Source organism: Lepisosteus oculatus, chromosome 3, assembly GCF_040954835.1.
Source record: "Lepisosteus oculatus isolate fLepOcu1 chromosome 3, fLepOcu1.hap2, whole genome shotgun sequence".
Lineage (NCBI taxonomy): Eukaryota > Metazoa > Chordata > Actinopteri > Semionotiformes > Lepisosteidae > Lepisosteus > Lepisosteus oculatus.
Window position 1 is genome coordinate 67,290,862 of NC_090698.1, and position 15,577 is coordinate 67,306,438.

A 15,577-nucleotide genomic window follows, 5' to 3' on the forward strand; every position below is an offset into this window, starting at 1 on the left:
GCTGCACAGCTTCATTTGTATCAGAAATATACCACAAACTGTTTCACCTTAATTTATTTTTAATAATAAAAAATGTTGAGACATTACATAATATATAAGCTTCAGAAACAACACCAGCACAATGCCCTTTGTTTGGTCTCTTGGAGGCACTGCTCACCATGGACCTCTGCACAGCTGCAGGGTGTTGGGATTTTCATTAGGGGCGGAGTGGTGGCTCTGAGGCTAAGGATCTGTGCCTGTGGCTGGAAGGTTGCCGGTTTGTATCCCGCGGCCGGCAGAGGAATCCTACTCTGTTGGGCCCATGAGCAAGGCCCTTAACCCCAACTGCTCCAGGGGCGCCGTATAAATGTCTGACCCTGTGCTCTGACCCCCAGCTTCTCTCCCTGTCTGTGTGTCTCATGGAGAGCAAGCTGGGATATGTGAAAAGACAAATTCCTAATACAAGCTATTGTATATGGCCAATAAAATGATCTTAACTTATTAAAAACATCTCTAAACTACCTGGGCGCACTGTTCCATGCATTTAGGAACTGATCTTAGGGTAACCCATAGAAAGATGCCGGAATGTGGCTTTCTAGGACCAGGACAGACTGTCTCAGGATTGATGGGCGAGATCACCCCAATCCAAATCAGAGGTACTGATAAAAATGTGAATCATGTACCAGGGATAATTTGGCATTACCCTACAAAAATACCAGGATTTCAAAATAAGAAATAAAGTCTCTAAAGGGTATTCGATAATGGTGTCATTTCTTAGAATCATACAGCAGTTACTCATTTTGTTACATCTATTTAATAACAGGCTGCACTTCAGGGGGTTAGTTTTGACTCAAGCACTACAGGAAATTAAGTGCTGTTACTGCTGTAAACAGCCTGAAGCCATTGCGTTGGGCGATTATACACATCTTGACGTCAGTCAGAACACACACTTCTGCTTAGCCTCATGGCTCGGCAACATTTAACAAGTGCCATATTACCAGCTCCCTGAGAAGCCTAGTGACTGACTGCTCAGTCTCAGTGAACTAGAAAAGATCTTAACATTTACACTCGCTTTACACCAAAGAGCTGGAGCCTATAGTTCAGATCCATTCTTGATTAATGACAAGAGAAAAAAAATCTTAAGTTGCACCTTGGCATCCAATCTCAAAGGGTAGACCAGATCAAAAAGTTGTCAATTATTTACTTCTGCCTCACAGAAGCAATACTGAGCAATTGTAGAGCTTCAGAGACATCTATGGATCACATAAAACCATACCACTGAATTCAATGTATTACAAAAAACTACACAGAACACAAAACCTCACATTAACCGGTTGTTAAGCAGGAAGACCTTTAAATACCATTATCCCCTCTGCTCTCGGATAAGATACAGAGCTGGTATTCCAAAAACAAAACAGAAACAGATACAACATCAAAAAGGACACAATGGTCATGTATTTATTTTTTACTTCTTATTGTGATTACTCCTTATATCATTTTAAAGGTCTTTATTAAAGAGGAGTCTAATCACCTTTAGATCAGAATAACAAAACCTCTTCTGTGATATCGTTCCTTCTTTAATCCCAAGGTTTATGCTCTCAGTCATGAAAGTTACATGGAGTGAAAAGTTCCAGATGAGGAATTTTACACTAAATCAACAAAAAATTGTAAAATTACAAATTCTCCTGCATACAGACTTCAGTACATTAATAATCAAAAAGCAAAGAAGAACAGATTTCTTTTATTTCTCACTGGTGGTATATCCAACCCTACATTATCCCGAGATTTTGTGTATGCCAAGACAGCTATTCTGTCAAAATAATTATTTCAACAAATACAGTTTTTGACAATACCCTCAAGCCTTGAAAGTTAAGCATCACTGCAGTGATTCCATGCAATCAGGAGCCTGAAACAGACTGCTGATGGATTGGGAACAATGCAGTGATGCTTAAGCTCTGATGAAGCAACGGGAAAAAAGATGTGAGCACCACTAGAACTCGTCCCCAGGTAAACTGCATTGCTTAGGCTGTAAAAGATCTTGATCTTGAGATCATGGCATTTAACAATCTAAGCAGGAACTCTGACAGAGCAGCAGTGCTAGAATTTACAACACACCATGTCAGATAATACACATTGACAAACAACTGAGATATGAAACAACTCATTTAAAATAAAAAAAGTGTTGCAATGACTGGGCTCCTATACCTCAAGGCTAATAAGTTCTTCTCTCGGTATAAACTCAAAAGATGAATATGAGAGGACTGAGTGACAAGTTATGGGACTGAGGCTCCGGGTTCCTCTTCTACAGAATGGACGTTGATGAAGCAAGAGATGATGCATTCCTTAGGTTGTAGGATGTTGGTGCTCCAGGATGTGCTGGTCTACTGTGACGAAGACAGGTACTGATGTGCCTCGCTCTGGCTTTTGTCTGATGCCAGTCTCTGTGCATCCTGTGGCTCTGTGTTTTTGCTCTCTGTAGAACCCAAAGGGTGTTTGGACAAGGCGCCATATACACTCATGGCCTGAAAGACAAATGGCAGAATAGCTCAGAATCATTAATTGGTGAGTGTTTGTATGTTGGTATAAATTTTCCAATCATTTGAAACTGTAGCCTGAAAATAAGACAGTCTTGAACAAATAGAAACAAATGTTTGATATATTTTTTCTTACATAAAAGGTACAATTCTATGGATAAAGGTGATGGCTTGGGTTTAAAATAATCTAATATATACTCTGTATTTACATCTTCAATGTCTTTATAGTAAACATAACAGGTGTGATCAGTACACAGGAACATTAGAAAGACTGCAAGCAAGAAGTGCTCATTCGATCCATCTTTACGATTTGATAATTTAGTAGCTACTGTAAGTGAACCAGAAATATAATTTAATGTAGATATCATTTTCATGTAGAGATGCATTTCCTATATAATTTCCCTTTTCGTTTCAAACTGTGACTCTGTGAACATGCTTCACCAGCGGTCTCAGGGTGAAAAAAATCCCCTGGGAAGAAACCACCTAGACCTGCACTTAAAAATATAAATGTAGCAGAAAGAATTAGCAAACCAAAATTGACCTTAAAAAAGTTGATCATGCAGCGCTGTAGAGCAGGGTTATACAATTGTTTATTTATGTGCCCTACAGAAAACCTGCATCATCACATTCAAAAGAGTAATGACAAAACAGCGTGACATGACGTGAGAGATTTAAAAGATGGGACTGTTTGAGAAATGTGGCCAGAACGGTGTGTTTTTAAAGAGAGGCCCGTACCTGTGTGACCATGCTGCTGATATCACCCGTGTTGGAGGGGAGAAGGATGGTGTTGGACTCCTTGGCCAGGTTGGAGAAAGCAGACACATACTGCTCGGCTACACTCAGAGAGGCTGCAGCGCTCCCATTCTGTCAAAGCACACAGAGGTCACACTCCGTTAACACACGGCTAACCCTGCTGCTCCAGCCTACAGGCGGAGCGACAGCAGCCTGTTTTGGCTAAGAAAAACACATAACTTGAGAAAAAAACAAAAAACATCTGCTGATGTTAGGTTACAAATATCTGAAGTATAATTAGTATTCCAAAAAGCACAGTTTTGCTTGTCTCATATACAACAAGGTGTTAAGCAATCTTTGTCATTCCGTTTTTCAATCAGTCAAGTCTTCACAAAGGACATAAATTGACTTCCTGGGTCTTTTCTTGGATAAGGGGACTTCGGTTGTAAGTTAAATAAAATCTGATTCGGACCATCATGTTTTTTGACGTTCCTACCTGCTGTGTGAGAGCCTCAGAAAGCAGTCGAATGGCTTTGGCCTTGGCCTCTGCTTTGGCTAACAGTCCGTTGGCTTCACCTTGAACAGAAAGATGCATGCGTCATAATTCAAGTTCAAGTTCAAGTTCATTGTCATTACACTCATATACATGGTATATGGTATAACAAAATGCTATTTAGCTAGCTCTCGGACACAAGTAGTACAAAGAGAAAAACAACAACAACAACAACAACAACAATACAATTGTGTAGCAAAAGAAAGACAGAGACAACAGGCAGTGTGCAAAAAACAACAACAGACGATGTGCAAAAAAACAACAACAGGCAATGTGCAAAACAACAAAAAGGTAACAGGTTATGTGCAAAAATATGCATCAACAGAATAAAATAAAGGGATGGAAATTATGGGGAGTGAGCTTTTGACATGTATGGTAGAGGTAGATTTTCAATGTGTGTTTGGGTTTTTGGTAAGAAAGAAAGGAAGAAGGCACTGTGAGGTTCAGATCATAGGTGAGAGGTGAGGTGAGAGTGAGAGTGAGAGAGGCTGGGAGTTTAACAGTTTGATAGTGCGGGGGTAAAAACTGTCTCTGAGTCTGGTAGTCTGGGCCCGAATGCTCCGGTACCGTTTTCCAGATGGTAGCAGATCATAAAGTCTGTAGCTGGGGTGTGTGGGGTCTTTGATTATGCTTAGAGCTTTCCTTAAGCACCTGACCCCTTTTCATGACGATCTCCTAGCCTTTGTCTGTGTGGTGTTTTCCAAGCGCATTGCCAACTTACCTGCTGCCTTATTGATCTGCTCGGCCTTCTCTCCCTCAGAGGCCAGGATCTGTGCCTGCTTCCTGCCTTCGGCCACATTGATCGCCGCCTCTCTCGTGCCCTCGGATTCCAGCACTGTGGCTCGTTTTCGCCTCTCAGCTTCCACCTGTCGGGGCCAAGGGGCATGCGGTGAAGGAAAGCGAAATCGGGGGACACCACCTGCTGAGCTCAGGACGGGCGGTTTGCACCCTTCTGCTTCAAACTTTTCTATCTGAAGTACTCAGAATTCAACACATTTTACTGAAAGGGGAACTGCAGTCCAAAATCCCCAGACAGGTTATTAAATCTGGGTAACAAAATAAAATTCATTGGTGTTGTAGAAAAAAACTACAAAGGGCAAATTAAGCACAAAATCATGAACTTTGTGAAAGTACTGTAGGGTTGCCATGTGGTCGCAAACTCGCATTCCAGTTCCCATGAATTGAGACGTGATGCAGCCCTTCCTGCTCACTAGTATCCGTAATGACTACTGTAATGGCTGTACGAGCGAATCAGTACTGGTCGCCCAGCAGACACTTCACTGCAGAAATGTTCCAAAGGGATCTGCGTGCAGTCAATAAGTATGTAGTATTTGACGGCAAATTTGGCCTGTTTGTTTACAGTGGCCTGTTTGTTTACAGTGGCCTGTTTGTTTACAGTGGCCTGTTTGTTTACAGTGGCCTGTTTGTTTACAGTGTAATAAGGCTGCACCGCGGCACCAGACGTTTTATTGCCTGGTACTGGACCGCAGAACAGGCGGTGCATCTCCCTGAAAATCTTTACACTGGAGGTTTTACAAGTTACTGTGTACATCTTACTTTCATTGTGGTTTGAAATGCACTCATCAATACTGATTCTTTCTGACCCCAAAATCTGAAAATAGTGTTGCAGTTCCCCTTGAAATCTTTCATCTAACCAGGCGGGTCAACTGAGGACACATTCTCATCCCTTTATGCAGCAGAGCATTTATCAGAGCAGCTCGATAAAATTCAGCTGCATCGCACCCAGGATCCAAACCCGTGATGTCCTTGTTCACTGTCCAGAACCCAATCACTACTCTGCCCTGCTACCTTTGACAGTCTAGGTTCAGAGCCTCGGCAGGGTCTGTCTCTTACACCTGTATGACTGCATTAGCCAGCTGCACAAACCACATGCTCAGAAGGAAATCTCACTCGTCTCCCTGCCTGCCATCATCAGGTGTGCCAGAACACTGGATGGTGTCGAGTCACTGGGACTGCTTGCAGAACAGCAGGTCCATCTCCCACCGACTTGCTACCTGTGTCAACTCACCTGCATCTGCATGGACTCCTTTACTCGGGGAGGCACATGGATGTCCTTGATCTCGTACCGCAGGCAGCGGATCCCCCAATCTTCTGCAGCCTGGTTTATTGAGTGCACTATATTGGAGTTTAGCGACTCCCTTTCCTGCACACCGATAAAATGCATCAGCTTGGGATCAGCCAAAGGCATAATCATCTTGACAAAAGCTTTCGGAAAGGTTTTATCAAGTCGTGTGCAAAACAATTCTTTCCGGCAACACATTACAGTAAATGTGATGAAATATTTGCTCTAAGTGACATGCGTATTTTCCACAAATTCAAAACACGCTAGCTGCAGTCATCCAACACGAATGACTAAACTGTATATTCTGAATTAGAAAAAATGTCCTAAACCCAATTATTTTGTACAGCTGTTAGTATATTATGATGAAATTTAGCTCTCACGGCCCAGGACTGTAGATTCCTTATGTAAACATTTAAACAGTAGCAGATTATTCTGCTTCCTTATAACTTAAATAGAGATTTCTCAAAGTTCCTTTCCCTTACCCTGAAAACTTTATCAAGGGTCAACTTTCCCAACTCTGAACGCATAGTGGTCTGGGCCAGCTGAGTCACAGCATACTCTGGGTCCTCTACACCATAGCTAGCCTGTTTCAAAAAAGAAAAATAAATCACTTACAAATACATTCCCTCACCCTTTCAATAACTAATGCAGTTAGATTCTAGGAATGTAAGCTATTGAAATTCCAACAATAACAATTAAACAACACATAAAAAAGCATAACATTCATGTTCAATCACATTTATAACACTAAAGCCATAACATCCACACAAGTACAACTTAATTTGAGATTAATCAAACCCTACAATGGAATTCTTATAATAGTCAACTCCAGTACTTTACCATCTCACCTACATAACAACTGCTTTAAGGAGGACCAGATTATAAACCAAGAACATAAAAAAAGATGACACCGATTTACCTTAAAAGGGTCCAATATTCTAAGGTACAAGACTCCATCTATCTGCAGCGTCACATTATCTGAAATGACAGCAGAATATTTTAAACATGGAGAAATAAAACACAAGCACCACATTCTTCGCACACCACAAGAAGTTCACGGGTAGACCTTACCTAGAGAAACAGCAGACTGCTCTGGTACATCTATAACAATCTCCTTGAGGCTCTGAACATAGCGAACCCTATCTAATACTGGAATAAGAAAGTTTAAGCCCTAAAAAACAAAGATGGACAGTGGTTACAAAAACAATCTGAAACTTCGCTGCTTACTCAAATCTGTAAGTTTTTTTAAATAAAGGTAGGTGCTTTTTGTAGGAGCTTCTTTTGAAGACTGTGAGCTTCATCTTTGTCGTGTAACATTCAGACGCTCTGTTCAGAACTATAAGAAAGCATTCACCTTCTTATGTCTTCCTAAATCTAAGCTGTACCACAGATGTATATGTTATTCTCTATTACACCTATTCATATAGGAGAATAACTTACTCTTCAACATCACCACCTTATGCACTGCACCAGCTACTTGAGAAACAAAGTGAATAAGCACACATCTTATGAGATATATTCATAATTAAGCTATCAAGTTTTTTTAAAGTACTCTGCAATTCCAGGATTCACAGAGTGAACCTTTGGTGTCACTGGGAGTGCAGCTGCAGGTCATGATGAAAAAGCTCTGTCCACAGGCACCTGGACCAGTGTGGGGGTAGCAGGAAAGGGACACCCCCAACACATGTCTTGTCTATGGTGCAGTAAGGTCTAACAGCTCTGATCACAGAACATGTGTGACACAGCTTATAGATTCCAAACATTCAGGACTCTAATATGCTGGTGAACTGCGTTGCAACAAACAGAAGTACTGCTTACAGGCTCAAGTATCCTATGGAACCTGCCCATCCGCTCCACCACCCAGGCCTCCTGCTGGGGCACAAACAGGACGACGGTGTTCATCGGCGTGTTGGAGGCCCACCGCTGCTGGGCTGGGACCACCCATTGGGTGGGCACTCGTCGCCTGGACTGCTGCTGCACAAGAAGAGTTGCCATTTTTACCAACCCGGGCACACATCGCCAACGCCTTTTTAAAAAAAATGATGGTGTGGCTCAACCTTTTGGCCTGACTCAAAAACAGTGTCCCGCAACATGGCTACTATACATTGGTTTAATCTTCCGTTTTTTGGAGATACCCCTGAATAGCCATATGGTATAAACTGATGGAAACAAAGCTGATATATTCATTTTACGTCTCTTCATTTATGCTTTTGACATACACTGTACACATCAGTGCACAGTGTTCAGAGTCAGAAATAATTTATTATTTCTAAAGCATTTTAAAGTATTTTTTTCCGCTCAGATGATATATATATATATTTTTGCATAGGAAAATCGCAAAGGCCTTAATGATTCCCCAGCTACACAACGTTTGAGGTGTGGAACAGAGATGCTGTCTCACCAGCGCACCACACTAACACCAGCGAGCACAGTCTAACATATACATTTCAAAAGAGAAACCAACGGGGATTCAGAATTGAGAGATGAACCACTGTAATACATACTTACAGTACTTGAACCTTCAACAGCAAAGCAATTTAAAACTGACTTCAGCTTCTATAATTATCCCATTTAAAAATAAAAAAATTGGAAAAGTAATCGGCAGTATAAAGGTAAATATCAGAAAAACACAACATCTAAAAGAGAAAAGGATTCAACGAATATTCTGGAAGTTAAACTGGAATACAAGCACATCGCTTCGGGAGTCGTCCTTAAGGTCGCTCTCATAATCTCGGTTGATGATGTAATTGCACTACTCTCTTTGCAATGATCAGTCAGACACACACCGGGCACATAAAATAAATATATACAATTATATTTCGATTCAACTCTTTAAAACGAAGAACATATATATTTTTGTGCAACAAATCACCCCTCTTACCTAAAGTGATATTAAAAAAAAGACGATATAACACGTGAGCCCATGATGTGTGGGGGAAACGACGATCACAAATTTCAATAAAAGCCACTTCAGAGCCGTTGTTCATTACCTTTAACAGGGAACCTCCCGCCCGACACACAGTCCTAAACATCTTCTCCCAATTTAGCAAATTTTCTTTCTGGATTAAGTGTTTTTTCAGTGTAAACCCTTCACCTTCTCAAACTCGCACCGAAGCTGACACCCAAGTTAACTGAAGGGGAGCTGTACGGTACTGAATTCGCGCACGTCAGGAAACACGACGTTTCACACGACGTTCCTCCTCCTGAAGCACGGTTTAGTCGAAGCATTTCATTGCTACATGAATTTGTCAAATAAAAATTGGAGTTTCCCTGATATACTAAATAAATAAATAGTTTTTTACGCCTTGCTCACTGCGATATGAATGTTGAGCCAATCATCATGTTTACTGACTTATATTGCAAGTAAGAATACTAAAATTAAGATGTATTTTGCTAAAGGGATAAAGCATAAATGATTAACTAGTGTCGTTTAATGTGCCTGACCAGCATGAGCAATTTTGAAATTGCTTCTCCAGGGCAACGGAGTAGCACAGTCAAGTTATGATTTTTCCATTGATATTTGTTAAAGTTCTGCAAGTTAGTTCTATTAACGTTATACAGAAGTGGAATATTTTAAGGGGATCTCACATTAATGAACTAGTCTTTTACTCAGAGTGAACATGGTCTGTCAGAAGAAGAGGCCTCAATGGCTCTTGCGGAGTTTGGGCCCCAGTTTCACATCTTGCATGCTCATTGGTCTCAACATACTGTTCTTCACCTTCCCGCAAGTTCTTACGTTTGTCAAAGGCAGGACGGTTTTGTTAATAATTAACATCCACCGGTTGCATGGTTGCTATAATTATTTAATTGAGGGTCACCTTTGAGGTATTGCACCTCTGCTGTGTTAATAATAATAATAATAATAATAATAATAATAATAATATACCACAATGCCTGTTAGTATGTGAATTTCCAGTTTGTATTAAAAGTGCAATTTTCAGCTGCTGATTGAAAGCTACATAAAAAAACGTTATTGTTAAATTTTTTTTCCCCCAAATTTTCTTTGGCCTTGAAGAAAAATGAAAAGGCAGTGAGGGGAACTATTAAATTTGCGGTAAGGAAAAACACCCCGTAAACTGACCAAATCAAAAGCATTCCAAATCATAAAAGTCGACTTCAGAATCAGTGGAAGTAGTGAAACGCAAACAAGAGGTCGAAAGTGGAAGCTAGACAACATGAGAAGTGTATGTTAAACTGAGAACAGGAAGCACTTCTTAAACCAAACGATTGTGGGAGTACAGAACAAGCTACTCAGCTATGTTGTTGAAACTAATACCCCGGCTTCCTTCACGAATTGTCTGGATATGATCCTCAGAGCAATGATCTGCAAAGGTCTGCTTTCTAGTAAATGGGCTTGGAACTGCAGGATGGACTCCTCTTGGCTATAACCATTCTTCTATTCTTTTGAGCTGGGAAGAAGGGAAGACTGTTTTTTTAGGTTAGAGGTGACAGGTGACAGTCCTACGGTTTGCAGTGAAGGTGATAAACTGCAGTAAAAATAGCCAGGAAAACATTTTGGTGTTACAAGGTCTCACAGCAGACTGTGTCAGGACTGGGCACCCTGAAATAATTACTTGCCATCTGTTTTTTCGGAAGCTATTTCTGATCTAGTAATCAGAACAAGAAATAACTACAACAAAGAACGACACATATGCACATTTAGTCTAATATACAAGAAAATAGACATGAATTACTGGTGTGAGAAATTGCTTCAGCAAAGGAGCAGGAGACAGCCTTGTGTAGATTCAGCCTTTACAGGTGTCAGCCACACACAGCAATAAAGAGCTAGGACTGCCCCGCAGAGCAGCCCACTAACTGAGGGATTCCCTACCTTTTAAACATTTCCTGAAGAGAGAAAACACAACATTTTGGCTGTGAACCCTTGTGAGCATACCATGGAATAAACCTATTACTTGTTCCTTTACACCTTTAAGTGACCAGTTTATTGAATTATTTAAGACTTCTTCCTATTTTGTACATGGGTAAAGAATAGGCCTACATTCCAGGACACATCCTGGAGATCAGAAGCATTGAAGAACAATCTCCAGTCACACGTTCTAAGGACCTCGAAGGATTTTATGTTTTTAGGTGTGCAAGATCTGCTGCAGTGTGAATTACAGTTCTGAGTAAAAATAAGGTAGTTTCAGATGGATTGAGATGGAAGTCAAGATCAGCATTATTTCATTTCATAAATAATATAACATATGATGCAGAATTGGGTTTTTAAAAACATCCCATATTAGGTCTACTTACAGTATAGTATAGTAATTCCGGGGAGAACTGTGATGTAAATTCATAAAGGCTTTCTTTTGTCCCACAAGGATCATGCTGGATTTCCTATGCTTACTTTGCAGGTGTGCTTGGCTGGCTGTCCATCTCTCCTGGGCTTTTCCGATCGTATCCGGAATTTTGTTTGTTGCCACTTTGATTAATTTCCTGCAAGCTTCATGGATCCAGCGACTCCATCAAGGCAAGAAACACGCTAAACAAAACTCAATATCCTCAGCATGTCTCAGGGCAGTCACTTTAATAAACAGTGTACGTTGTGCACAATCGGCCTACCATAATGAGCCTGGAGTCTAATATTAAATGTTCTAATAGGTGGAGAGACAAAATAACATTTAGGAAAGTGCTTGATGTATTCCCAGCCCTGAGATTTACCATTAAATACAGGAATCAAAATGAAGTAAACGTTAACTATGATTTAATCCCTACTTTTTAAATGCAGTAGTACTTTATTAGGAATTCTATCCAATATAAGATTTAATTTGTTCTTTACTAATTATGTTTCTTAGCCCAAACACTGTCACGTGGCTTTATAAAAGGTGCAATTCATGCACATTAATGTGGTAACACTTTGCCTGAATGATCCTAAAAAACATGGTCCTAACTCTTACACCAGCATGGTGGAGTATCTGCTGTCTAAGAAGTCACTGTTTGCAGCCCGTGAGCAACTGGAATCGTGATTCCAGTCTGTGGTCTGTGTGGGTCCTAATGCCCCAGTATAGTGACGGGGACACTGTACTGTAAAAAAGACGCTGTCCTTCAGATGAGACGTAACACCAAGGTCCTGACTTTCTGTGGTCGTTAAAAATCCCAGAGCGTTTCTCAAAAAGAGTAGAGGTGTAACCCCGGCATGCTGGCCAAATTTCCCATTGGCCCTTATCAGTCATGGCTTCCTAATTATGTAAAGCACTTTGAGTGGAGTGTCCATGATAGCGCTATATAAGTGTCATTAATTATTCATTATTATTATAATCACATCTCGCCAGGGGCAGGGAGAGCTGCACTCATCACCCGCCGTGCGGTAAGACGCAGTGGAGACCTGCGTACTCTTTCTGTGACCCGCCCTCCCCCCACCCCCCCCCGGGGGCCGCACTCCCCCGGGCTCTGCACGTGTCCCAGCTGGTCGCGAACGGGCGCGAGTGTGGCATGAGCTGGTGTGGGAAGTGGGAGTTCTACCGCCCCCTACTGAGCGGGCACGGTCAGCGCTGCGACGCCTGTGTTGAGGTGAGCCCTTCTCTTCTGTTAGAAATTCCTCAGCAAAAATGCAAAAAAAAAATAAAATAAAAGGTTGGGTAACTGGGCTAATTCACTAATCCACAAGCTATTCATAGGGTGCCGGGGGGGTCATTTTCACTATTGATATTGCCTGACTAACCAGGGATTACATCTCGATCATGATTTGTCATTGAGTATTAAGCAGCAAAACTTGTTTTCAGGGTGGAAACTGTCCATTTGTGCATTTCCGATTTCTCGGGACAGCCCTATCCGTTTTGTTTTGCTCTGGCAAAACCTGGGATGTCCTGGTCCCACAGGAATCCGATCACCACTGTTGCTGGATGAATAACTGCGTAGGGCAGCGTAACTATCGCTCCTTCCTGGGCCTTGTGTTACTGCTGGTCCTGCACAAGCTCATGGTGCTGATATCCTCCACTGTCTGCCTGGTGCTGAACGTGTCCCAGCCCTTCACCCTACAGACGTATTGCACGTATCCTTCCGCACTGCTGCCCGTGAGGGAAGGTATCTGCATCTTTGTAAAACAATCAGTCATGCTTTTAGAAAAGAAGAAGTGTTACAAAGGTGAGGAGGCCATTTGACCCATTTAGTCTGTATTGTAGATAGCACATAGTTGATCTGAGGATCTCTTCTGTACATTTCTTAGAAATAAACTGTTATCAACTTCAAAATTATGGGAGGGCAGTTTGTTTCACACTGCCATCATTTTTTTGGGGAAAAGAAGTGGTTCCTATTCTTGGTTTTAAATCCTTTGCATCTCTTCCTCAGAAACGTTTTACCGCAAGAAAAAGACATAATGGCAGGTAGATATTGTATACAGGACAGCTGCTTTATTTGTAAATACGGTTTGTGTTGATTTTGTATTTGCATATTTCATTTCTCCAGTGTCTTTGTGATGGTCCCCATCTCTCTGTTTCTCCTGGAGGTTCTTCTGCTGCTGATATGTCACGTCAAATTAATCTCCAGTGTCGAGAATGCCTATAATGGGGTAGGTCACTCTGTCACTCTTATTTTTAATTCTTAGCATCTTCTGGAAGGCGTCAGTGTGTCTGCTTCTGTCTCCTAGGAGTTTTTTGATCCAGATGATGGGAACCCCTTCAAGTTGGGGTGTAAGAAGAAATGGTACAAGACCCTTTGTGCCCCAGCTGGTCCAAGGTAACACTACTGTGCCTTCAGCTTGCCAGTCGGTTTATAGCCAATTCAATTTCCTTCACAGTTCCTACGAAATACCACAGGAGACAGCCTATCAAGTTTTAAAATGAGAAATTTAATTTGTCTTAAGGGAAACTGTCCCAAAATAACTGAATGCATATTTGAAAGAAATATCCTAAAGGTCTGCTTAAAAGATTTGCTTAATTAAATGATGGAAGCCACATAGCTTATCATTTATCTTGCAATTGGGCAAATCCCAGGATTATAGTCACAGACAGGTCAGAAGTGCCAGTTATGTTTGGCTTTTGTCTTCTTCGGCACTATACATTTCCCTTAGTTTGTCCAGACTGCTGAATTATGTAGCTCTACACATACTGTATTTGGCGAAAGGGAATTTACATTTTAAAATCTATCTACAACACACATAACAATTATGTATTAGAAATCATACCTTGTGAACATTGAAATGAGTCAGTCTATATAAATGGGGCCCTTTGTTTAATTTCGGACCTGGGGAGCTATCTGTGTGGAATTTGTATGTTTTTCCTGTGTTCATGCGGGTTTCCTCTGGGTGCTCCAGTTTCCTCCCCGAGTCCAACACCATACTGGTAGGTTAATTTGAGAAGAGTTTTTTTGTAGACTGGTGGAACTCAACTCGTCCTTGCTGAAAATTAAACTCTAATAAAAGCCACAGTTATTTATTTTAATTTTCACCCATCTCTTGCTTTTACAGGTACATATGTAATTTACCTAAATACGAACTGAAAAAGAGTGAAATGGGAACGACAGCACCTCTTCAACAGCAAGAGGCTAAACCTCAGTTCTGTGCCTCCTGCGGTCATTCTTGTTTAAACCACAAGGTGGAGCCAGCGAGGTCACAAGCTCTCCGTAATCACCGGGAGGGCTGCATCAACCTGGCACAACAGGACAGACCCCCGCAGCTGCAACTCGGCACCATACTCAGAAACCCTGAGTGTGAGGCCCCTGCAGAACACACACCTGGAGAGTCATTCCCTATCACAAGACAAACTACTACACAAACACAACAAAAACTGTGTCTTTGTGGAGGAAGTCCCCTCTGCAATCTTCGCACCTGCAAACAGCAAAGGAAATGACGGGATTATAGACAAAACGCCCAGACTAAAACAGACACAACAAAATCAGGTTTTAAGAGGTACAATATTGCTTTGAAGGTGGCTCCAATAAAGCTGTCAATATCTCTCCTGGTATTTGATTCAGCCGATATTGCATGACTACAGAGCATTAGTAAATACCGTTGCTCTAATTAAATCCGTAATTTCAGGCACCAATTGGAAAGAAAACTCTAAACTATAAGGTATCCTCTAACTGAGCAACTGAGCAGGTCATTGAGCAACAGAGAGCTGAAGACCGGAGACTCAAGATTCGAGCGCTACAGAACTAGGATGTCTTTTTTTTCCTTCCTGCCTTCCTCTGGCCTTGCTCAGTGGAAGTGCCACACTCTTGGAAGTGCACTCTTGCTGTCCAGGTTCTTGTTGCCTTTAAGAAGCACCACACGGCGGTTCAGCACAAATCAGGCATTTTTTCAGGCAACGCAGCCAGGCATAGATTGTACATATCCTGTAGCCTCCATTAACACACTTGCCTCTGAAAAACTGCACAAGGTGGAGCTGGTTTTCACATGGAATTATGTAGGAAATAATATTATTATAGGCTTTACAGCTGCTACAAAAAATTCAACTGGGGGTACATACAATAGCAGCACTTCCCCGTTGAATAGCCAAATATCTACGGTAGCAACATAACATAAAGGTGGATTTTTGTTTGTTTCAGATATTCTGGCAGCAGGTGACGTGGAGGTGTGCAGTAAAGGTGGAAAGGTTAATGAATTCAACACCAGGCATCAGGACAGTCCAGCCTGAGTCAGCCCGAGGAGTGAAACTAGGCTGTGAGCAGCTTGATTTGCAAGGAGGAAAGCAGCAAAAGACATTGGACTGCTATTTCTGATCAATATAGATTGCACTGCAAGACAGAATAATCAGTATA

General features: G+C 41.5%; 1 protein-coding gene across 3 annotated transcripts; it reads right to left on the reverse strand.

Moving 5' to 3' along the window:
• Window positions 1-1,411: 1,411 nt before the first annotated feature.
• Window positions 1,412-9,042, reverse strand: stoml2 (stomatin (EPB72)-like 2). 3 transcript variants are annotated; one of them, XM_006626676.3, is made up of 10 exons: window positions 8,872-9,042; window positions 7,700-7,852; window positions 6,953-7,052; window positions 6,801-6,859; window positions 6,364-6,465; window positions 5,828-5,962; window positions 4,520-4,664; window positions 3,742-3,821; window positions 3,249-3,377; window positions 1,412-2,501 (listed from the first exon to the last, which is right to left on the reverse strand). In XM_006626676.3, exons 1-10 carry the CDS (start codon window positions 8,911-8,913, stop codon window positions 2,361-2,363), a joined length of 1,086 nt encoding a protein of 361 aa, XP_006626739.1. In that variant the 5' UTR covers window positions 8,914-9,042; the 3' UTR covers window positions 1,412-2,360. The 3 variants fall into 3 exon arrangements, with proteins under 3 accessions (XP_006626739.1, XP_015216737.1, XP_069043514.1); XM_015361251.2 differs by having other exon boundaries at window positions 7,700-7,855; XM_069187413.1 differs by lacking the exon at window positions 8,872-9,042 and adding an exon at window positions 8,390-8,573 and having other exon boundaries at window positions 7,700-7,855.
• Window positions 9,043-15,577: the final 6,535 nt, after the last annotated feature.

Coding starts and splice junctions, on each gene's coding strand:
- stoml2 (XM_015361251.2), bottom strand. CDS start 8,913: ATGTTTAGGACTGTGTGTCGGGCGGGAGGTTCCCTGTTAAAG. Junction 7,053..7,699: donor TCCATAGGATACTTGAGCCT/GTAAGCAGTACT, acceptor TTTGTTTTTTAG/GGCTTAAACTTTCTTATTCC. Junction 6,860..6,952: donor GCAGTCTGCTGTTTCTCTAG/GTAAGGTCTACC, acceptor CTGTCATTTCAG/ATAATGTGACGCTGCAGATA.